The sequence below is a fragment of the Nesoenas mayeri genome (genome assembly GCF_963082525.1).
Source record: "Nesoenas mayeri genome assembly, chromosome: 5".
In the NCBI taxonomy this organism is placed as follows: domain Eukaryota; kingdom Metazoa; phylum Chordata; class Aves; order Columbiformes; family Columbidae; genus Nesoenas; species Nesoenas mayeri.
The window spans coordinates 68,415,163-68,439,017 of record NC_137548.1 but is presented as its reverse complement, the minus strand read 5'-3'; the positions used below and the strand labels follow the sequence as shown (position 1 = coordinate 68,439,017).

The following is a 23,855-nucleotide window of genomic DNA, read 5'->3' as shown; positions in this document are numbered from 1 at the left end:
AGATCATCTGTGAAAAAGTCTCAGAGGAAAAAATTGTTAAGTCTTTGTGCATCATTTGAGAGTTTAAAAGGGTCTGTGCCCCAAAATGTACATTTGAGTCAGCTCAAGACTCCAGTGTATGACTAATGAAACAAAGATCACATTTCTAATTGGGAAATACAGTTCCAGTTCAGTAGTCAGCAGCCAAGGTTTGCAGGAACCTGCAGACATTCAGATACACAACTTCAGACTCTGCTTTAAAATGCCATTTTCAGAAGAAGTGATCCGCAAGTCATGAAACACCTCATTGTTCTTGAGACATACTCGCTCTTATTTGGATCTAGTACATGTTGATTGTCTTCAGCAAAGAGAAGCCACAAAGGCTGAGACTGCAAGGACAGTATTCATATTCATCCTCTAAGAAGATTGCTGACAATTTCCAAGCACCATTCACAGGATGAGACTGCCTTGTCTCATGATTATATTGTTTTTAATAAACATTATTTTTTCCTAGCATTTCCCCTCATGTAAAATCAGCAGGTGGATGTACGCTTCCTGTATTGCTGGATAAGGGGGACCAGGCACTCTGGAAGTCCTGTCTGAAGCAAAAAGGGGTGATCCAGAAGTTCTTGTGCCGTTGCTCTTTCTAGCGGATCCCGAGTCAACATCCTTTCCAAGAAGTCCCTCAGAACCGGGGAGGTCTGTGAAAAAGCAACCAACCAAGTCAACCCTGCAAAGGAACCAGGCAACACTGCATGCGACAACAGCTGCCGCCGTAGGTTTGGTTACAAGGGATCCTGCACATTTCAAGTCTGCAGCCCTGCTTTTGCACAGAAACGGAACACAAGAGCATGCTTCTTATGCCAGGGTAAAAACTTTCTGTCACAACACAACATTCATTGACACACAGGTGCTTTTCTTTTTAGTGGGGCACAGCAAATTCAGACAAGACTGCCTGCCATGCCCTTCCATCTAAGTCGATGTTGCTTCCTGTTTTGTTATTTAATCTTTTCTGCATTACAGCTCAAAAATTCAAGAGAATTCCTGCCACCCAAGGAACATCACTTGGGTGGGAAGGGTTGATCAATTTATTTTTTTCCTGGCCACAGACTGTGGAAAAAGTAGTTCAATAGTATTCCCAAAGGGTTTTGGGAGTCTGGAAACCTGATGCTGCCAAGTACAAGAAGATGGAGAAGCTGCAGAACAGCATACTGGAAAGTTAAATGTCCCCAGCAGGTTTGTCCTTTAAAGGATACGTAAAAGCCTGTTGAGAAGTCAGACCCAAGAAGCACTTAATGACCCCGCACATCTCTTGCTGGTGGTAATCCTCTGCATCGTTAAAACTGAATAAAAAATTAACTTGGCATATATTTATTTATTTTAACGCTGCTAATTACATCCATTTTAGATTGGGGGCATTTTCCCAGCTCTGGTTAACTTAGAAGCAGATCACAAAATACTGTTCGCACCAAGCTACTGCTTATTTCATGAATGCTCTGAATGCCTTCGCTGTCATTGCTGAAGGAAGAAGGCACAAGACAGCTATGTACGAGTGCCAAGATCCAGCCTTTATCACTCTGGGTCAATAAACCTCATCGTGCTTTAGAAAAACAGCAGAGATGATCCCGGACGCTGTCTGTTTAACCTGGCGCAGCCCACACTCCAGTAAGTGACCCCAGCAAACTATTAATTGTCGCTGGAATGGAGCACTGGATCCGAGCTGGTGCTGAGCTCTGCAATCTAGAGGTCTGCTGGAAACTGGTTTGCTTCCCAGTACAAAGCAGAGAAGACCATAAATAGCTCTGGCTTTCACAGCCTGGGAAAACCAGGCAGGGTTGTCTCACCAAGCAAGCTGTGCGGTCCAGAGCAGAATTTGCTTTACACCACCTCACGAGTAAAAGCACTGGATCCAGGATGTGCCATTGACGTTTTAATTAGTGTTGTGAAGGCAAAGAGGAAAGAGCAGCTGTTGATGTTGGAGTGTATGCTGTTAGTTCAGCAGCCTACTCTGTTAAATAATTCAGCTTTAGCAGCTGCAGATATTCTGATTAATTGGAAAGTCTGGATAACTCAGGAACTGTTTGATCTCAGAGGCTTGGGCTGAAATGAAAGGAGGACTGCTCTAAGTGGGGACTAAAAGATAATCACAGTATTTCTTATGTCACTGCTACTTTGTCACAGGAAACCATGAAGCCGAGTTCATCTTCAAAGCAGCTGCATTGTCTCCAGAAGCTACTGTCTGTACTGAGCACTCCTGCTCCAAACATGACACAGTCTTTGCAGACCTGAAAGCCGTGAAGCTGGAAACTCTCAAGAGCAAAGATCCTCCGAGAAACTTCCCTAAAGATGAGCTACTCTATCGACATCAGCAAGATACTGGCGGTTGAGTGCACCTGAAGCAGCTGTGATGTGCTTTATCAGGTGTGTGCCCCAGCGACCCTACATCTTGAGGGCTATTTCCCAAACCCAGCAGTAGCCGTTGGCAGCAGCTCACAGCCACTGAGGCACCAGGGCCAAGAGCTCCCCAGGAAACCTGGCCTGGGAAGATCCCTGTCCCAGCCAGCTTTACTGGGAACGGCTGACATGGATGTTTCCCCAGCATAACCACCAGGTTTATGAGTGTTTGACGATATGCTCACCCTGTGGAAGTTTTTCAGTTTGGGAGGAGGGCTGTCACGGAGCCTCTTCATTGCCTGGACTGGAGAATCACTAAAATAGGGCGGTTCTCCATCCACCATCTCTATCACCATGATCCCCAGAGACCAGATGTCCACCTGTGGGAGCCAACAACCACATCAATACACACAGTTCAGAGCAACAGGTCCTCGCTCTGCTGCTTTCACACAGACTGCAACAGCCCACCCATGACAAACATTACCGAGACAGTAAAACATTAACCCACTGGGTGCTATTGGACCCATCCGGCAGTTTTCCAAAGACAGCTTTGCACCTAGGGCTGAGCCACACCGGTGTTGCAACATGCGAAGGTCTGCAAGTAACTGCTTGTGCTATACCTGGTTGGTTGGTAAACAAAACTAATCAGTCTGCTGCCACCTGCCCCTAATTTCAGAGCTCCCATCTGTGCCTTCCCTCCTCTCTTCCCCTCCCTCCATGGCACTGACTGATTTACTGATCCGTATCATGTCACAGGCCGCTCCTTGCTAACATCTGTCTGCTCCACAGCAGATCCAAGCCTATGCCAAGCTTCAGCTGTAAGAATAGATTAAGTTTACACCTTGCTCTCGGAAAGCAGAATAACCTGGTCTTCTACTGGTTTAGGAAGTATTAATATAATCACAATCAAATCTGTAGTCATAGTTGCATTTATATTTTAAATAGGCCTTAGCCAGTAGTTATTTTCCTGGAACACATTAGAATATTATTTGCTACCTTCTCTGATATTAGGGAAGTGGGTCCTTACCTCGGTGGTGTACGGTATCCTTGCAATAACTTCCGGAGCCATCCAGTAGGGCGTACCTACTAGGGACTTTCTTTTAGGTACATCTTTACTGATCTGAGCACAGAAGCCAAAATCTGAGAGTTTGACCTGTACAAAGAAAAAAGCAACCAACCTTAAAAATAATTTGTAAACAACATGGAGGGAAACACCAAAGGTGAAGACAAAGGGAGTAAGGGGACGAGGTACAAATGAGATTGTGAACAGAAAGAAAATAAGGAGACAGAATAAGTCTGCAGCAGCAGACGACAGCAAACAATTTGTCTCAGAAGCGTACCCTTCCATCCAGTGTCAACAGAATGGAGTCGCTCTTAATGTCCCGGTGAATGACCCCCTGAGAGTGAAGATAGGACAGAGCCTGCAGCACTGACTCACACACTGTTGCAATTTGCTCTTCATTTAGCCTGAAATTAAAGACACGGCAGTTTAAGCGCAGTGGACGGTGCTCACTCACAGGTCTGCTTTAAAGGCACAGTGCAATTCTGGTGTTGAACTGCAGATACATATTTTGGTTCCCTATAACCATCACTAGTTAATTTTTACTGTTCTTCTATGACTGTCTTTTACTGTTGAAAATATTTTTCTTTTGATAGGTAGCAATTTTAAGTTTTCATAAGTCTAATACAGGGAAATTGCATTTTAAATCTTGAATCTACATTCATTCTGCAAGATGCTGTTTCAAGCCAATTCTGATAGACAAGAGTGCTTCTTCATGCCAAGGTGCCACAGGAACTGTTGAGACAGCTTTTTTTAAAAGCAAATACAGTAAAGCTATTGTGCACAGGGCATATTGTGTAACTTTATCCAGAAAGTGTCTAAATATGTACTTTGATAAGGAACATAGGGATCCTCTACAGGTTTCATGCAGCTAGACACCATAGTTTTACATGTAACTAAAGGTAGCACAGGTTAGAAAGGAGGGAAGACACTGCTGAATTTTACCACTCTCTCTTTCAACTGGCTGAACAGGAACACCAAGAAACTTCCCGTTAAAAGCTCTTTCTGTTTGGAACACCAACACAAGATCCTTCATGGTCAAGTATAAGTGAAAACAGCAGAAATGCAAACTGTTTCCTGTAACTGGGGACAGCAGCAGTGTTCTCTGCACATTTATACTGAGCAATGCGAGAAGTTAAGTATTTCAAAGAATAGCTCGAGTGCCCAATTAGAGCACTTTTGATTCTCAGCCTGTCTCGAGCAGTTGTTTCAAACCACTCTCAGCTGGAAACATGGAAATGACATCTCCTCAAACCCAGGTCTGCAAGTGAGACTGAAGAGCAGAGCGTGCTTGGAAGAGAGCACCAGCACCTTCTAAATGCACACGAGCAATTCCTACATGTTCATGAAGGAGGTTGCACCATCAGCTGAGAAATTTATCCTTCCACTGCTTGTTTGGCTTTCCATATCTCGCTCTACCAAACCGAGCACCTGACCAGGACTCCACATGTTGTGGCAGCACCGTGCCATGAATATCTATCTGAATGGTAGCAGAGGGCTCCTTTTGCCGCTGATTTAACCTCTAACAGGAGAGGAACTTCTCTGATACAGAACCTGACCTATTCAGAAACAGTGCTTTCCATTGCAGAGTGCCTGAGCTGTAAGAACAGCTGATCCACCCCTGCGCTCTACCGAGAGCTATGCTTTCAGCTTGTCACCCATGGAATTTGGCTTCAGTCAAGTGATTTCACAGTCTAAAACAGATTACTAGAGGATCAGCTCACTCCTGGAGATGCAAATCAGTTATCACCTTCAGCAAATGTTTCATGAGTGGAACGAGGGTATTTTCCTTCCTGCGAAAATCTGATAAGGGCTCACAGCTGACTTTTGATAAATGTTATAACAGATCCTGTTTCCACTACATGGGAAAACAAGCACCCATTAGTTCAAAGGAAGGCTTTGTAAAATAACTCGAACCTAGGTTGAGGTCCCACCATAGAACTCAGTCAGTCTCACTGGTGGATTTAAACTACACAGACCTTTCATAAAAAAAAGTATTCTGAGGAGATTTATCTGTAGTTCCATTGGTTCTAGCACCAGCTAAGACCTACAAGAGTTTCACTGGCTCTGCAACGCTGTAACTCAGCACTCTGTAAGACTAAATGGTCTTTCTCCTGTCCAGGAGCAGATCCATGAGTTGCAGTGAAATCTGGGTTCTCAGCCCCAGGACGTGCCCCTGAGCTGGGCCGAGAGGGCCTGCCTGTCCACGTGTCTCCAAGAAACTCCTTACATGAGGGGCTGTAGAAGCTACAAAGGACAATGTGCTCTTTTATGCCTCCCAAACACATCACAGACGTGCTTGCAAAACAGAGAACCCAACGGAGCGAGATACGTGCCTCAAATCCACCACGGATCAGTAAGGCTAGTCAAAGCACTTAAGTGAATTAAAATCACATTGCAATTTTTAAAAGTAAATACAATTAGTGTTAGCAATACTACCTAATTGTAATCCAATTAAAATTCTGAATCTTCAAAAAAGGAAAGCTCATCCTACAGACTTTGTTGGTTCACTGGCGGTCCCTGCACCAGCCACCAGCCTCGCAGGACTGCTGGGCAGGAGAAGGGGCCCAGGGTCAGGGGTACAACACGATGGGCACAACTGCGTCACCAGAACACCTTGTGAGCGGGACTCCAGAGGCCATTGCAGAATAAGCGCTTTGCCCTACAAGAACATTTTGGGCATTAGCGAACATGAAGCGGTGTGGATAAGAAAACAAATTTAGGAGAGTGTCCAATAGTTGCTATCTTTAGGCAATGAAGTTTGGGAAGGAGTCCAGATCTCAAGGCTCTGCTGCGCTCCTTCGGAGGAATGAGCCACAAATTCAACCTCTCTAAGGTTGTACCACTGAAAACTATTTCTGCTCTTTAATACTTGTTCAATGAGCTTCCTGGCCAGAATACAACAGATACAGCAAACAATACTTTTCATGAGTACTGCGTTTTACAGGGAAGGTCATCAAGCAGATGAAGAGTGAGTATCTAAAGGGATCAGTACTATAAATTAGTTCACTTCTACATCGGAAGTATTGTCACATGCTTCCAATTTATGATAGTTATAAAACCTAATAGTTTCAGGGCACTGCAGTCACAAGATCTCAGAGGGAACCTATTCCTCCCCAAAATCTCCACTCTATTGCTCCTGCCCGCCAGGTGGGCACACAAGCATCAACGTTTTGGATTTTGCTTCGTACCTGATTTGAGACACGATGTCTGTGAGGGCTCCTCCCTGCAGGAACTCCATCAGCACCCAGAGCTCCTCTCCCACCAGATAGCTCTTGTACATCTCCACCACATTGACATGTTGATAGTCCCTCATTATCACCACCTGTAAAAACATAGTGGACAATCAACCCCTACAAAATCACTAATGACAATTTTATCCAACAAAGCAAGTACGCACAACCCTGTGAGCACAACGCAATAGCCTCCATCCCCCCAGGCATTTTTCTTCTTAGTACTAGCAGAATTCTATTAAAAGGAACATCTCCTCCTCTTCCCTTATTTTTACCACAGCTTTTCAGTGGACAGCAGATCTCCACCTCTTGTCATTCTACTCACCTCATTAAAAAGGAGCTCCCGGCGCTGCTGCTTTCTCAGATCCATCATTTTCACTGCCACCTGCCGCCCCGAGTGCTTCTCTCGAGCAATACAGACAATACCTGTGGACCCTTCGCCAATCTTTACATAATTCTCCAGCAATGTCCGGGGATCCCCCTGATCCACCACCATCCTGAGGGCAGCTTTGAACTGCTCATGGGTCACAACCACGGGGTCCTCGCTGGCCAGCTGCCCTTTCACAGAGGAGTCCTGGGGAAGGTGAAGGTTGCTAGAACTAGTCTGAGTCTGGTGGTTCCTGGGCGACCCTGCGGGTGAGGGCCTGCCCGGTGGCACTGCAGCCGCCTTCTCCACTGTTGGGGACTTCTGGGGGGTCTCAGCTTCTGAGATTATCCTGGGGAAATCGGATGCAGGTTGGTCTGGTGGAAGAGACTGGGCTTTGGCTGCAGGACTGCACGGTGAACCCCACTGCTGTGGCCTGAAGAAAGCAGTCGGCTGCAGGAAGAACAAACGTGAAAGTGGAAGAAAGGAAAAGCGATGGTTAGATTAACAAGAAGAAAGAAGTGCTGGGAATCAGTTGCGTGTTATGCCACTCTGGTCTAGTACATTTTGTAGCAGACTGGAGTTACACGTTATGCCCGACGTGTGCTGCATGACGAGGAGAAGCGGCGTGGCTGCACATTTTCAAGAATCAGTTACAGGATGGCTGCTGTGCTTTAAGGACCCCCAAATGGAGGCAGTTTAAAAAGGACCTTTTAAAGCACATGCTTTAAAAATAATTCAAAACAACAACAACAACAACAAACTCTACAAACACCAAAACCCACAGAAAAAAAAAACAGCTGCTAAAAAGCATTCCAGCCTTGCCACCAAAACTCAGGGGCAACCTGTGTTGCAGAGAATTTGAAAATCCTTTATCCCTCTGTGCCTCTGATCTTCCTATATATAAAAGGAAAGAGGATTCATGCCAAAGCTATAAATCATTTTGATGTCTTGGCCTAATTCCCTTTGGGTAATTACACTCTGCCTACTGAAAACTCTCCCTGCACTCTGCGCTGGTACCTGCGGAGCTTTCCTGTCAGTCAGATGCAGAATTCGCATTCTGTTTGGGGAAAAGCAGCCTGGACTGGGCCAGCTGTGCCAAGACCCCAGCTGCACAGAGCCACCAGCCTCCAGACTGGCTCCACACTGACCTACGATCAATCTGAATTAGCAGTTGCTCTTTCCCAAAACACTCGAGGCTTTTGGAGACCTCCCACTCAAGTACCAAGCAGCCCAACCCAGTTTGGTTTAGGATATGCAGGAAGATCACAGCCTGCGGCAACGTGGCTGCAGGATACATAATTCCCATGCTCGCACCACACATAGGTCTCCCAAAAAGGATAAATCTTGGCGTACTAATACTCACCCAGGAGAAGCTGACTAATTCAAATTCATCATCATCTAGCAGGTTAGGTATCAAATACATTATATACTTGGCTATATGTAAAACAATAGTGGATCCAACAAAGTAGCAACTTCAGAAAGAGCAAGTCAATCATTTATGTTATAGGGCAAAATAAAAACTTCAAAGCAACAAGTATTTTCTCTCTCACAATTCAGACACATTATTAATAAAGTTAATAATATGAGTATGGGAATTGAAAACTGCCAAGAGAGAAATGTTTAAAAAGCACTCATTTTCTCTGTCTCAGACAGAAAGTAATTGTATAGAGTTTAATAAAGATTTTTTGTCAACAGTAAAATCTGCATAAGCCTTACACGCATACAGTTCATTTTGACACACAGCAGCTCTGAAATGATGATTTAGCAGCTCCTGGCACTGGGTGCAGGAGGGCACAAACACAAACTGCCTGTCAGAACTCACTTCCTCCTCATATACCAGCTCCACCCCTGCATTCCCGCAGAGACACGCTCACGACAACCAAGTATTTATTTCCCAACTCTTGTTTTGTCTCAAGAGAAAGAAAAAAAAAAAAAAGTCTTATATAACCTAGAGCATGCAAAAGGGCACACAAGATGCACGCAAGCTCACACATGTTTGTCTAGCCGTGCTTAAGGATTATTTCCTGCTTCTGTAATTTGGCAGCCCCTCTCTCTCCATGTTTTCAGTCTCTGGACATTGGGAGATGTCACTGGTTCTCCCACTCCTGCCCTCACATTAGGCTGAAAGAGCACCCGACCTTCCCATGGTGACTACAGGAGCCTGTCAAGGTCCCCAGCCTCCCTGTTCTCAGCCCATTATATCCCCTGTGCAGTTCATCTGCAATTGTGTGTTTCTTACACATCACAGCTACACATCATCATCTCCATTCGTAAGGGAGTCAAAGCTTTGACTCATCGGAGACCGTTAAGAGCAGCTCAGACAAACAGCTGCCATCGATGGCAGAGATGGGCTGGATAACCTCCAGGTCTTTCCAACTCCTCTGTCTCAAGCAGCTCCAGTTCAAGCACATCCATGCACACGGACCATTTGACTGGTAACCACTGTCCTCTCTGCAAAAGCGCCGAGGCCTGGCAAAGACACTCTTGCTGGAGAAAGGAGTGTCAGTTGTGCCTCTACTACTATAGAAGGGCAAAACCGAGTAAGGCCCCTACCTCCTTCCCAGCTGCACTCCTGCAGGCACAGCTCCTCTAACAAGCCTTTCTCATGTAGATCTGGCTGCCATTTTGAGCTCCGCCTAGCAGTGCATTCTGTGAAGCTTAGGCGGAGTACGCAATCCCCCTTCCAGGACTATTTTGATTCCAGCATTAATCATATAATAACAGATGGTTGCATGATGTTTGCAATTAAATTTGTTCAGCTGTGTAAGTAACCTCTGGAACTGCAAAGTCAACACTGCACTCACAAAAATACTGAATAAATTATACCTTTATCTGCAGGGAAGGGCCTGACTTGTTTGAGCTGCTGGATGAAGGGAACATGCTGCGTAACAGCTTCCTCTTCAAGCTGTTTTCCCTTGATTTGGAGCTAGGGCTGCCCTCCCCTGAGGGCCTGGAGTTTGCTTGTCGTGCGAGACAAGGCTGAGGCCAGCACTCTTCCGAGCTCTTTAATCCCGTCTTCTCACTATCCGCTGGTAGAGTTGGCATGTGCTGCAAACCAGAGACACGCTGGAGGCAGCTACCATCAGCGTCCTGGAACTCTGACGGCCCGAGGGATTGTGCTTTCGTTACCATCCCGTTGGGATGAGACTGTCCTTCCAAGCGGGGTTTATAATCTGGCCACATTGTTTGCCTCCGGGTCACTTTGGTCCCACCGTTGCAATTGAGGTAGTTTCCATATTTGTCTGCCCAGTCTGCTTCAGGGCTCTGGAGATACATATCTGGGGGTCTGTCTTCCCCCAGGAGCCCCAGGGACTGAGCTCTCCTCCTGCTAGTGGGGCTCCTTCCCCTCAGAGTGTTGGAACTGATGGCAGAAAGCTTCTGGATGTCGTTGAGTATCCCGGAGATGTAGCCTTCCACTTCCATGGTGCTGCCCCTCACCACCGTCTGCCAAACAAAAGGAAGGGGGGGAAAAGTTGGAGTTGTAAAAATGAAGGCTCAGTTTATCTTGCAAAGGTTAGACTTTGTCTAGCCAAAGATTACTGAGAAAAGTTAGGAAAAAAGATAAATGTTTATTTCTGTCTTTTTTTTAATTGTCCTTCACTGAAGACAAAAAAAAAGGAATCACTGGGTTCCATCCTTCTGGCGGAGGCAGCAGTGCTTTCAGGCAGAACAGTGACTTCTGCTGCACTCACATTCTGAAGGACATTCTAGCAAAACTGGGATGCTTTCAGCACTCCTGACTCTCTTGTGCTCAAGTTGTGCTCCACCACACCACCAACTTAGGCTCAACAAGCTCCTGAAAGTATCATTTCTCAGTAGTTGCAGCATGCCCCAAGCTCTACCTGGAAAAATCACCTTTCTATTCCAAGTCAAGGTTCATCTCTCCCCTGCACCCCTTTCAATTGTGTTCTAATCAGCCTCCCTTAGTCTGATTCTCTACAATTTTTGCTAATGCATCTTAATTCTGACCAGTGAAGACCACACTGTTCCAACACTGCATCCCTCCTCTGTTCTGCCAAGCTATTATAATTAAAAACGATGAACAAAGGGTCACAACAGCTCCCAACTGCCTTGTAAGCAAACAAGGAAGAACAAGGCTCCCATCCAAAAGAGCAACAGCACTATACACGCAGGACACTCGAAGCTGTGTATTCTGTAGTGCTCTTACAGAAGCTTTTTCAGTGCCGGGAACCAAAATGTCGCATTTCTTCACAGAAATTCACAGCACAGGATCACTCCTAGAGTTCCATGAATCTCTGTCTGGGGAAAATCCTTCCCTGGAGTGACGGCAATCTCCTGTTTGCTAGCGGAACTCCAGGGATCTTCCAAAGATGCTGAATTTTAATTACACTAAGCCTAATATTTAGCTGGTGCGAAACAGCAGCTCCAGTATGCCAGAATGCCACCACAGCACACAAAACAAGCACCCAGTTTGCTCAGTGTCCAAGTATGAAAGATAGAAAAGAAAGATTTTGTCAAACAAGGTGAAGAAAGGACAATCTGGCTCCTATCATTGCATACACATCATCACTTGCAGCAGGAAATTCTGCTCTTGGTCCTATTGTAGCAAAACAGCTCCCCCCCACATAAACGCACCTTCCCCCACAGCCCCGGCCGCTGGCCAGTATTAATTAACAACCCGCTGAGGACACTAATGCCTCAAACTGGCCCCATCAGTTTTGTACCCAACTCAATAGGGGAAAAAGATACCAAAAGTAAATGGTCAGAAACTCAGTCTTTGATATCTGTCAGTGGGGTGGGAAGAGCCTTCTGTCCATTGTACCCCATCCATTAGAAACGTCACACGTCCCAGCACACCTCAGGAACGCACCAGTTCCCCAGCGAGGCTGAGCAGGGACGGCTGTAACCCGCACACCCACGTCACAGAGTGCTTGGCAGGATCCCTCCACGGTCTCCTCCTGCTCACATTGTATCGCAACAGCCACACCCAAGTTCTTGTTTTAAGTATACTTTTCCTAAAACTTGCGAACTTGCTCAGTTGGCTCTAGGAACGGCGCAGGCGCAGTGCCCAGCGCCTGCCTGCGGTCAGACGGAGGCCAGAGCTCTCGGTTTGCCCTGAGCCATAGTGGGATACCCTGGGATTGATAGAAGTCGGGTTGCCTGACGTGATTTGTTTGTGATAAACCCATGCTGGCTGCTGCCTATTACCCTGCTATCTCCTAGGAAGTGCTCGCAAATAGATTAGTTGCTTATTTGTTCCAGTCTCTTTCTGGGAATTGAAATTAGTCTGACTGATCCGCAATTCCTTGAATTTCATTAGGCCCAGCTGACTTGAAAATATGTAACTTATCTAAGAAGTCTCATTTCTGTTCATGTTCTGTTCTTATTCTAGCCCGCATTCTTATCTCTTCATGCTTGGGTTAATTGTGTTAGCCCACTGATCACAGTTAACCTTTTCAATGAAGACTGAGGAAGAGTCATTAAACACTTCAGAATTCTCAGTGTCATCTGTTATTAACTTCCTTCCACAATGAGAAGCCAACAAATTCTTTGCTTCATCCTTCTACTCCTCGGTGTACTGATGATGTCTCCTTGGTGCCCTTTGTGTTCTTTGAGAACAACATCTCTTTTTGTGCCTTGCTCTTCCAGTTTTATCCCTACATACATTTCTTTTCTATTTGCCCTTTATAACTTGACCCATTTTCCACCCTTCTGAGCAATCCTCCTGCAGCTTAAGCTCATTAGAGAGTTCCCGATCTAACCAAGTTGGTCTTTTATTACACTTTTTCTCTCTTCTCTGGATTGTGGTCCTATCTCCTACTATATTTTGGACTGCAAAGCACATTCAGGACACCATAAAATAGAAGACACCTCCTCCCTTTTTCTTTTACTTGTTCTTCCTGAGCAAGTTCTTCCTTTCTAAATCAGCGTTCTACTCAAAGATCCTGATGTACCTTTTAAAGTGCAGGTTTCATTTTGCATTAATACTTGCATTATATGAAAATGTAGTCCCATTTAGTCCCCATGTTTTAAGCATCTGTACACAAAAGCTGAACATATTCATCAAGACAGACAACTATTTTCTTTTATGTCCCTCCTAAAATCCAGGTATAATAGTAACATCTCTACCTTACAATTTACCTTTCAGTTTTTAGGCCCCTAGAAAGAATTTAAACACAACAGTTCTGTCACCATCCCTCATTGCCTTCTCCAAGAGCTCAGCGTGGATCTGCCTCTTCACACTGCAGGTCTCTGCAGTCACTGAGGAGCACACAGTCCCCAGATGCTGTTATCAACATCCATCCATCCATCTAAACACACCCACCTACAAACATCAGGAACTTGTTTCTCCTTACTGAAGGAATTGTTTTAAGGCTGTTCCCTGTTTACTATGTCCCACTTTCTCTTAAACTGCTGCTGTAAAAGCCCTCGTTTAGTCCTGCTCCCTGTGTCACTCAGCCATCCATAACCGCAAGGGAGTGCTACCCCGCTCGCTCCCACTCAGCCTTTCCTGTCAACTTAATTACCAGCCAAATTTGCTCACCCACAAGAATGACAAACTTGCTAAAACAGGTCCCTCCACAAATTCTCCTCTCTGCTTCCCTGCACAAGGGCTCAACACATCCTAGGCTCTGTCAGCTGCCACCGGAGCTTTCAGTGACAGGCAGCCAGCTGGTTATTGGAACAGTGAAGGATACTACTGTCCTTATTGCTGATGAAGATACTATCACCACAACAAAAAGATGGTGTTACAAAAACCGAGACCCTGCTGCTCCCAGAATTCCTTGCGGATCCCACCCTTGGCCCCACTTCAATACATATGGGGCAATGGAAACATTGTCTCACCTTGGGGGCCCCCCAAGGAACAGCAAGGAGCAGTCTTCCTCTCTTACCTTCATGGGCTGGAGTTGCATCCTCGTGATCCTTGAAGGATCTACCACCGGCTTGGGGCGCCTCAGCGTGTCTAGAATGTTCTGCCATTGAGGTGGCAGGCCAACAAACTTGCCCTCTTTTGGATCAAACGAAGTGTGGACACGGTGCTCAAAGTTCTGTGGAGCCGAGATCTCCGGGCGTTTCTTCTTCTTCTTGCGGAACATGGTGCCTGAATCAGAGAAGGCAATGTTGTCAGTGCTCTTGCATGTCTACGTCTGATACGCACCATCAGTAATATCACATCTCAATTATACTATTTAATTACATTGTATTAAGAACATTCTCCAGTGACAAGCACTTTAACAACAGAGTTAATCATCTGCTTTTTGCAGATGGGGAAACGGAGGGAACGAGAGCAATGACTTGCTCAAGATCACTGAGCAGGTGGGTGGCTGAGCTGGGATTTCTAGGGACACAGCGCTCCTGTTTCAGCAGACCAAAGGACACCTGCTACATCTGTAGCTGAGCTCCTACCACTTGATATCCTTTATTTCTACAAATTCGTATTGCTCAACATAAACATTTTAAATATAGATGAGATACATATTTATATTTTACAGGCTTGTACTCAGGTTAAATGGCTTTGGAGTCCAGCCAGCGAGACAGCACTGATTCCACTGCAAGCCTGCAATGAAGGCTGGTTACGAACAGGGCGCAGGCTGCCTTCTCACTGCTTACTCCAAGTAAGTAACGAACATTTCATTCCCATTTAAAGATGACAGAGTTGTTGCCAAAGGGAGAGCTACCCAAGACTGATTTTGGATCTCGCTTTTTCTAGTGGCTTGGGAGAGAGCAAGGAAAGGTGGAAAGAGCAAGCAAGGTGGAAATCAAACTGTCAGCAGGTGGCTGAAGAAGCTAAAATTAAAAACCAAGATTCTTTTCCCTTGGGGGCTGAGAGAGACAGTTTGTGTGAACAGCCATCACGGTTGCAACAAGCCAAAACTAGCTAACACTTAAATATACCCAAACAAAAGAGATGTTCAAAATCTCAATTTAGACTTTATAGCCCCCCCAAAAAAAGAGATGTAGATAGATAAAAAGACAAAAGTTTTAGACCTTTTTGAAACTGGGAAGATACAAAGAAAAAGGAAGAACTGGAGCTCCTCACGCAGTCAAAGGTGGGAAAGCTTGAATAACTGGAGGACTGCAATAGATGGACACAGCCTCTTCACAAAAGACAGGAGAGATCTCAAGGTCTCTTCTCTCCTGAGTTGTTCTATGATTCTACTGAGTGGTTTGATGGCTCTGAAGTTACAAATATTTTAAGTTACATTTTCCTATTTGCTGATGAAGAAACACATCTAATGAGCAGATCCACACAGATCCATTATGTGGATGCAATGGAACTGGTGTGCTCCAGAGCTCATCATCTCATCTCCAAGATGCTTTCTGTCAATGCACGGGATGAACTGAGCAGCAAGAGCCATAAGAGAGATGAGACAAAGCTCAGACCCAGTGTCAAAACTTTTTAGGTAGTTCAGCAATAAAACTCTAGCTGGGGGCAGGGGGAAGACAAAACACAAAAAACCACAACACACACCAGCACCACCAACCAACCAAACCAACACTGTACAGGTATTTACATCCACCAATAGAAAAAAAAAATGATATGCTCTTCCCTTCCCACTGACAGTTTTAATAGTACCGGTTGTCTCTCACTAGCGTCACTTCAAGTGATGAAGGCTGCATCTTCCTCGATCGCTCTTCCCCATAACAGGACCTCAGCTTCCAACTTTTTGTGCTGAATAAATATTTGCAAGGGTCAAAGACACAGAACACATAGAGAGATAACGTGTTGTGGTGCAGACGTGAACACAGAGGACACTAGTCTCGAACACCAGCACACCTCACGCTTTTTGTCCCTCACAGTCAAACTTTTCCCACATTGTTCCACTTAGAACTCTTTCAGGGATCAAAATGCAGACACCAGGTAAATGACGACTTTGCTTCCCAGTGCTAGACAGAGGTCCTGAAAATGCATACACGCTTGCTTAAAATGTGGTGACCGTGATCCTGTAGTCACTGGGATGGAAAGCGTTTGTATGTCACAGAAGGACCTTCGCACCACCTAACCCCTCCAGTCATGCAACCCTTGCTGAAATACAGGCTTCACACACTGCCAATGCCTATCGCAATATTGTGTCCAGAAGCCTATTGAAGGTACCTCCCAGCTAATAAAGCAAGCAAAAGGTTAGGCAACTAAAACACCACTTATAAAAGAGGCTGGAAGCAACTGCTTTGCCTAGGAGAGGTTCTGCAGTCAAAATAATCATTGCTTAGAATGTGTTCCAATGAAAACTCAAATACATCTTAATGGAGAGTTTATGGGAAGAGCATCTGTGCTGCAGGTCTGTATTGCAGCTACTCACACACAGTGATTCATCTCTAAGGCCCCTTAGGTGCTGCATATTAACTAATAATCAAGATTAAAGTCATAGGGCAATTCTTTAAGGGAAAAAAAGAAGTGCAGACAGTCCTAGAAAGGAAAGATATGCTAATAGCTCATGGTGCTAGTGCTGTTCAAACCAACAGCTGGTGCTAGAGAGAAGCTTTCACAGCCTCCAAGGGAAGCAAAGAGTGTATCTGTAGTTTATATCAAGTGCTTCAGTTCGGAATCATTGACTACACATCAGTTGTGACAGCTGCTTGGCCCACCAGAACAGGGGCATTTCCAGACACAGCCATGTCGCTATTTTAACTAGCACCTTTCTGTCTCCTGTTCCGATTCTCTATTCTACTCCTCATCATAATAAGAAAATATTCAGGGCACAGCACAAAGCGTCTTTTAAGTTTTCTCTTTACCTGCTTCAGGTGGCAAGGGGTTCTGTAAAATGTGGTGTCACAGGCACCACAAACATTAGCACTTGTAGTATCAACTGTTTTCTAAATATTTCAGTCATGTCCCCATAAAGAGAAGGATTCTAGCTAAACTACTTCAAAATGCAAATTTGTAAAGTCTGGGTGATATTTTGGTTTCAAATAGAACAGTAGTTCTATGCCAGCACATCAGTTTGCATCAGCATAAACAGCACATCTGTATATTTACATTAAATCACCATGCCTGTCAATCAACACCTGGAGCACACTTAGATCCTACACACACAGGCATGCTTCCTCAAGCCACAAAGAGGCAACTACCAAGTTCACAGTCAATGTGATCGCGCCTAGCTGCCATGGCCTGCGCCTGCCTTATTGCCTTATTACAGACATCTTAAAACAACAAAATGTCATCAACTCCAAACACAACGCACCCCTGGGTATCCAATGACATTTGCTTTATATGGTCAGCATCAATCTCCGATTATAAAGACGTTGCCCTATCAGACAGGTGGTTTAAAGGCACACGGCATCAAGATCAAATGAAATTCATACACTAAAAATAGTTATTTGAAATCCAGTGGATTGTAATAATCTGTGTAGGTTTTGCGTTTCATTGAGAATGTCTGTATTCAACCAGTCTCGTTTCACTTTCTGGTTTTCATGCAAGAGCTACTTACTTGTATTTCCAATAGCCAGCTAAAGAACGTTTAAATAAAATACATAAAACAGGCCTTTTCTAATTCAGTAAGAAATTCATAAAAACATTTTACGCATATAAAATTTTGTAAATCAAGCCAAACCTGTATTTAAACGCAGACAGCATCTCCTGAATATAATACAAATACTGTGACACTGATTTTATAATAATCTACTAGACTTCAGTCTTTCATTCATTGCTGACAACTGTGCTATAAGAAATGTCACAAACACAAATAAGAAAATTCACTACCACAAGACAAAAGCAGTCGGAGATGGAAATTCTCTCAGCGATCCATTCCTGCTGCCTGGGAAACCACGTTAGGTTTTTCAACTCCAGATATAGCTGTTCCTAGATGATACAGTTCCAAAAGCTGTCACATCTGCCAGTGAGCATGAGAACAAATCCCCCAGCCAGCAGCTCAGAGAGGGGGAGGGATCGGCTGGGAAGGAGGGGCAAGAAGAGAGAAGGGTCAGGCTGCGGGAGAGGAAGGGGTGGAAAGATGAAGGGTGAGAAAGGGGACCAGAGTTGGGAAGGGAAGGAGGAATGGCTGGGAGAGAGGCGAGGAGCAGCACGCACAAAAGCATCCACCCACTGAAAAAAGCAGTAGATAAAGGTTATCAGGAATTGCTCGCTACACGACAAGAGTTCAAGCGCTCAGACAAAGCAGCGAGCACCCACTGGCGTTTCAGCTGCCTTGCCTCACCCTGTGCACACACAGCTACCCACACCAGTACTACACATGCCCTGTACGGAACTGCTCGCACGCTTGCTCACTCACACGTACTCTTGGTGATAGCAAGACAGCACAGAGCTACTTCAGCCGCACTTGTCTAGTTTCCAGTTAAAAATAAGCTCTCCCTCCCCCTCCTTGCTGCAGCAGCCGAACTGGCTCCTCCGTGCTCCTTGCGCTGCTATCGCAGAGCTGGCCGCAGTTGGTACATTCCTCCTCCTGGACAAGAGATAACGCTCAGGAAAGCCATCCCCAGCATTTCTAAGCTCTCCCTCAGCTCACACCCAGGCTACTCTGGCCAGCTGCAAGGCGAGGGGAGGGAGGAGAACTCTTCCTACAGGACCTGAGGAACTGCAATATGCAGATTGAGTTTGGAGGAGGAAGATGAAGAAGATCCCAGAGATGTCACCAGTTAAAAGGAAATACATATTTCCATACTCTGCTATGCTGGTCACTGTCATATAATACATCTCAACTGCAGCACGAGTTAAATAGGCCATTCTAGACGTACGTTGTATCCATAGATGCATGTGTTCATGCATATGCACATGTGAATATGCACACATGGCATTTTACTGCATCCCATACCTTCTAGAATCCTAACGTTTGCCCTCCTGAGGTTTCTGACATGATGGTTATTTATAACAAGCCATAAAGGTTCAGAGCATTTTGCAGACAAAGAAAAATGACAGGTTACTTCCCTGAGGAGCTTACAAATCTAAATGTGACTTCACACAGTGAGAAACGACAACAAAGGGTGAGGGAAGGGGGGAAAGAAAAGCAAAATGGTCTGAAACCTGAAATGGGATCTAAGAGCACAGAGCATTACCACCATGACTCCTTCCACATTCATCTGCAATTCTGGTTTCAGGTACTTTTCTCCCACTAAGGGAAGAGTGAATGTTTGCCTGCTGTGCTATCACTTCCCCTAGTTCAAGTCTCTTCCTTCCACTCCTCTCTCCCCCGCCAGCACCCAATAGCAAAGCTACATGGAGTGAAGTAGCAGCACAAACTGCTGGAATGCTCTAAATCCTGCCCCAACATACACATGTGCACAGATTAACATTACATTAGAAATAAACTCAGGGAGGGACATATTTGTTATATCTGTGGATTTATTTTTGACAAATGGGAAAAAGAACACAACTGCTTGACAGTCCTAGCCCTGGCTCCGCTGAGCAGGGTTCTAAAGGCTCTGGTGCGGCCTCATGTTCCCTTGCTCCGTTTCCTGGTTCATAAATTAGGACTCAAACCTGAAACGCAGTGAACGCCTATGTGCTGAGCTTGTTTTGGATGCTACGCAGTAACATACTTTTAGGTGTGTTTTAGTTGTACTAGACCAAATTCATTCTGGGACATACAAAAGCACTTGCAAAGAAAAGACCTCTTGAACTTTCTGACAGCAGTACAGGCATGTCCCAAATGCTAATGGGCTTCTTCCCTTGACAAGTAGTCAAGTTTTCCAGTTTATTTACAGTCCCCTAAAAAGCCCAACTAAAGTCACTGTCCCATAGTGCCAGTCTCTGAAGTCAGGCCCCACCCTCCATGGGGTTCATCTAAAGAGACAAAAGCTAAGGAAAAAGAATTATTAACCTCATTTGCAGACGAGACAAAAAAATTACTAGCTCCGTTTCTTCCCAGCTATGTCTAGATTAGCAAACCTAAAAGAGCTTCCAGGTATGTCTCCTGTCTGCTTTTTAACTTCACATCAAGACCAGATTCAGGCCAAACACACCCTGGCTTCCATGGAGAGAAAACATGGGTGCACAGCCCCAGTGGGAGCCAAGACAAGCTCTGACCACAGGTTTGATCTTGACACCAGCATGTAGGTCTGGACGCCATGACAGAAACAGCTGCACAGACAGAAATCACACCCAAATCTCAGCTGCAATCCAATGCCTTCATTATAAGATTAGCCTTTTCCCATCTGTGTTAGGTTTGTGAGAGAATTACAGGCAGCAAATACCACACAGCACCAAGGGAAAGCTGCAACTCATCGCATGCTTTTCCCCCCAAGCCAGTGAGATGCATGCTGCAAGTCAAAAGGCAAAGACATAAGGACTGTACCAACTATGACCCTTTTTCCCAGCCTTTAAAATACTCAGTGGGACTGTCCACTGTTCTGGATACACAAAACCACACAGCACTGCATCCCTTTGACACCTGCTGTACACATGCACACTTTACTGCCAAAGAGTAACCACATTGTTTCAAATGGGTTTACTGGCATTATTTTGCCATGAAGGATGCATCAGGGTTAAAAACAGGAGTCTGTATTTTGCTGTTAACCCAGAATACCAAAGAGTTTCAAGACAGGGCAGGATACAGGGCTTCACTCTCCACTGCCTTGTGTGACAGACCCATTCCAAATGAGCACAAAAATGCTACTGAGCTTAGATTAAGAACGTTTAAGGTTCTGCCTCAAAAAATTCATGTGAATAGCAACAGCTAACATATCAGATAAGGGGTTATGTTGGGACAAGTGAAGGGGCCACATCTGGCACGCCAGCTCACATGACACACGAAGGAGCCAAGGCGCTCGGCTGCATCTGGGAAACACGCTCCTCCAAGCACAGCTCTTCGAAACACCGAGTGCCACGTCCCACGGCTCTGTCTGCACGGTAACCTCTCCGAGCTCCTCTGTGCCACGTCATGGGTCACAGATCCAGCTGCCTCTGGCACTCTGGGTTACGAGAGGGAAGCTGTAGCTCTGCGCTGCAAATGTGCAGAATACAGACTTCACTGCTGGGAAGCACCGAGCAGGAGCCAAGGAAGAGCCGTGCACTCGATGAGCATGGCCAATTGCTCGCAAGCAGACCTGGCCCAGCAGAGGTACCGGCGATCACACACGTCCCGGATCACAATCCTCGCTGCAGCAGCATGGCGAAGGGCTGCCAGAGCCACCACAGTGCCTCCCCAGATCATCCAAGTATAGGGATGGAAGAGTGAAACTACCTCCCAAACAACACTAAACAATCTTAGTCCCTATTTATGATCTTCATGTTCTCCCAAAGTGAGGTACATACCTATTTAATAGCTGTCAGCAGCCTCAAGGCAGTTCACTTGGGTTATACCCCCTTGAGATGACTGTTGGGAAGACTGCAGCCCAGGTGGTGTGCCCCAAAACGTGGCAGAGACAGGTTAGCTCAAAGCCCACAGCCTGCCGACTGACCGCCTTCCTGCTCGCTACTGCCAACGCCAGTACGGAACTTTACATCACAGCAGCCAAGGCTTCTCCGAGAGAGTATTAGTTTTTCTGTTCTGTTTGGAAAGGAAAAACACATCATGACTAGGAGTGGTCACACAGCACTCCATACGTTAAAACCTGAGGTGCGCTCATAACACAAATAAAGACAAATAACTGTTATTGTCTACAGCTACCCTCTGTTCATCAATTAATTACAAAATAATCCAATTACTAATTCCTACAAGTTAAAATGGCTCAGCCCTAGGGTGAATGTAATTTCCTGAGAGTTTTTTGAGGGAAATGGATCTCAACTTTTAGTCTATTGTCACCCTACATTCACATTGCTCTCGTATGCCAGATAAACAGAAGATCAAGTCTCAAAACAACATCACTAATGACCAAGTCTCAGTGCATTAGCCCTCAAGCCATATGGTAATCCTGCAACTTTAGAAACCATCCTGAGACGTTCCTTAAAAACGAGACCTGTATCAGCCAAGTCCTGATTCTGTCCTCCATTGCTCTGAGTCTGTCCAATGAGAACTGCAAAGCCAATGGGACTGGTGCAGGAGCAGGGTGAGTACAACAGACAAGGAAACTAGTCCCCCTGTCCAGATGCTCCCCTGGCAAGACGGGAAAGTTTGCTGTGCTGTGTCTGGCTCTCGGTGCCATGCAGCCCAACGCGCTGGTTACCCTTCAGCTGCTCCTGCCGACTTCAGAGCTTGTGTCTGTGCATGTACAGAACCGATGTGCAGCTTTGAATGTGATGAAACTGCAGCGTGGCACCTCTGTTGGTACCCTCAGGAAAACATGATGTGCAATGCAGAACTCAGAACCTGGCCAAATTTTTACTTGCAGTTGGAGTAGGCTACTGCAAGCTCTTTTAAGTAATTTGCACGAAGTATTTAGCTCTTTTTTCTGCTTGCGAACTTCCCCAAGCACACTAGAGAAGTAGGTTAAAAGGTGCTCTTTTTTTCTGATGGGAGGTAGGACAGCCAGACTTTTATAGAGCTTCTCCTTGGGAATGAAAACCATTTCACAACCAAGCACGAGTTGTGTTCCTCAGTTCTGCAAGCCTCGGCAGCAGGACCCAGGATATTCTTTCCAGGTACGTACATACTCACACCTATCCGGACAGAAATAACCCCTGTCCATCTGGAAGCACAGTCACTAATCCAGCAAACTATTTGCTTATAGCTCTTTCCATAAACCATTGCTCACACCTAGCACACAGGATGCACATACCAAGGCAGAGTGGAATATGAAAATCAATACACAGCTTCATCACACAGTCAAAAATGAGACTCCTCAGTGGGACAGGGCTCGAGAGAGTGCCCTGCAACAGCATTTCTTTCCCCAGCAGCTGTGCAGGGGCACAGCTGACTCAGGTTTTACCCAGTCACAAAACTCAGAAAAGCAGAGGAAGACTCAGCAAATCTCTCTTACTGCATGTACATCCCCAGCCTCACCCGAGAACTCGCACTCACCAGCCACAAACTTCTCTTCTGTTTTTTTCAGTACTCTGTCCCCAGACACATTAAAGCATTAACGACCTGGCAAAGAAGAAAGCAAACGCATCAGCAAACATTAATGGACAGGACTGTTTTCTGTAGCTGTAAATGCCTGGCTGTATATGTTGGTTACCACCTTGACAAAAATAATTAAGTACAAACACCCAATAGAATTGTAGATTGTAACTTAAATAGGAGGAGATTAGCCAGCTTTCGTATAGCCAGAATACACTCACACATCCGTACACACGAGTACTACAGCGTGGCTTCAGTAGGTGTGCTGAGAGGATCCTGGCCAGCACAGCAGCCAGGTCAGGAACAGAGACACAAGGGGCTTTAACTGGTGAGTCAGTCAGACCTCCTCCTAAGATATGGCAAGGGTCCTTGCAGATACAAGAGACTTAAAAGGAGATGTTGCAATGTCTCGCGTAAACGCAATGAGCATGCATGTTCCTGACATGCTGTCTGCTTTCTCAAGCATCATCCAGAGTTATTTTTAACCCTTTCTTCACCCCAGTGTTTCAAGAGCATCACCCTGCAAGATTCAACAACGCATTTTCCTCTCCACATTCCCCATCATTTTGAGTGTCAACAGGCTAAATTGCTAGACCCCAGGTACCACAGACCCATACACTGGCCCACCCAAAAGACATTGGAAAGCAAAAAAACACAAGATCTTACTGGCAACCCTGCTGCAACAATGCCGGTAGAGGACAATTCCAAGTGAAAGGAGAAAGAAGGGTCTGGAGGGAAACTCTCCCACTGTCATGCAGCAAAGCCGATTGGAGGACAGTGTTGCTGGGCTATAGGAGCAAAGATGAAGTAAATTCCTTCCCAAGAGAATCCAGCTCCTGGTTTTTCTTCCCTTCCAAAACCATCCCTTGAGAGAAAAAACTGTATGACCCTCTGAACCATTCCCCTCTTTGCCCTAGGCTGGCACTGCCAACATATGCATGATCATTACACTAATTCTTGGCAGTGGC

General features: G+C 45.5%; 1 protein-coding gene across 2 annotated transcripts; it reads right to left on the bottom strand.

The window, feature by feature from the left end:
* Positions 1-512: 512 nt before the first annotated feature.
* Positions 513-23,641, bottom strand: PAK6 (p21 (RAC1) activated kinase 6; the record flags this gene model as incomplete). Of its 2 annotated transcripts, XM_080345128.1 has the most annotated exons (9): positions 513-680; positions 2,619-2,753; positions 3,401-3,526; positions 3,714-3,840; positions 6,625-6,758; positions 6,992-7,483; positions 9,860-10,477; positions 13,888-14,096; positions 23,554-23,641. In XM_080345128.1, 9 exons carry the CDS (start codon positions 23,639-23,641, stop codon positions 513-515), a joined length of 2,097 nt encoding a protein of 698 aa, XP_080201254.1. The 2 variants fall into 2 exon arrangements, with proteins under 2 accessions (XP_080201254.1, XP_080201255.1); XM_080345129.1 differs by lacking the exons at positions 2,619-2,753; positions 23,554-23,641 and having other exon boundaries at positions 13,888-14,091.
* Positions 23,642-23,855: the final 214 nt, after the last annotated feature.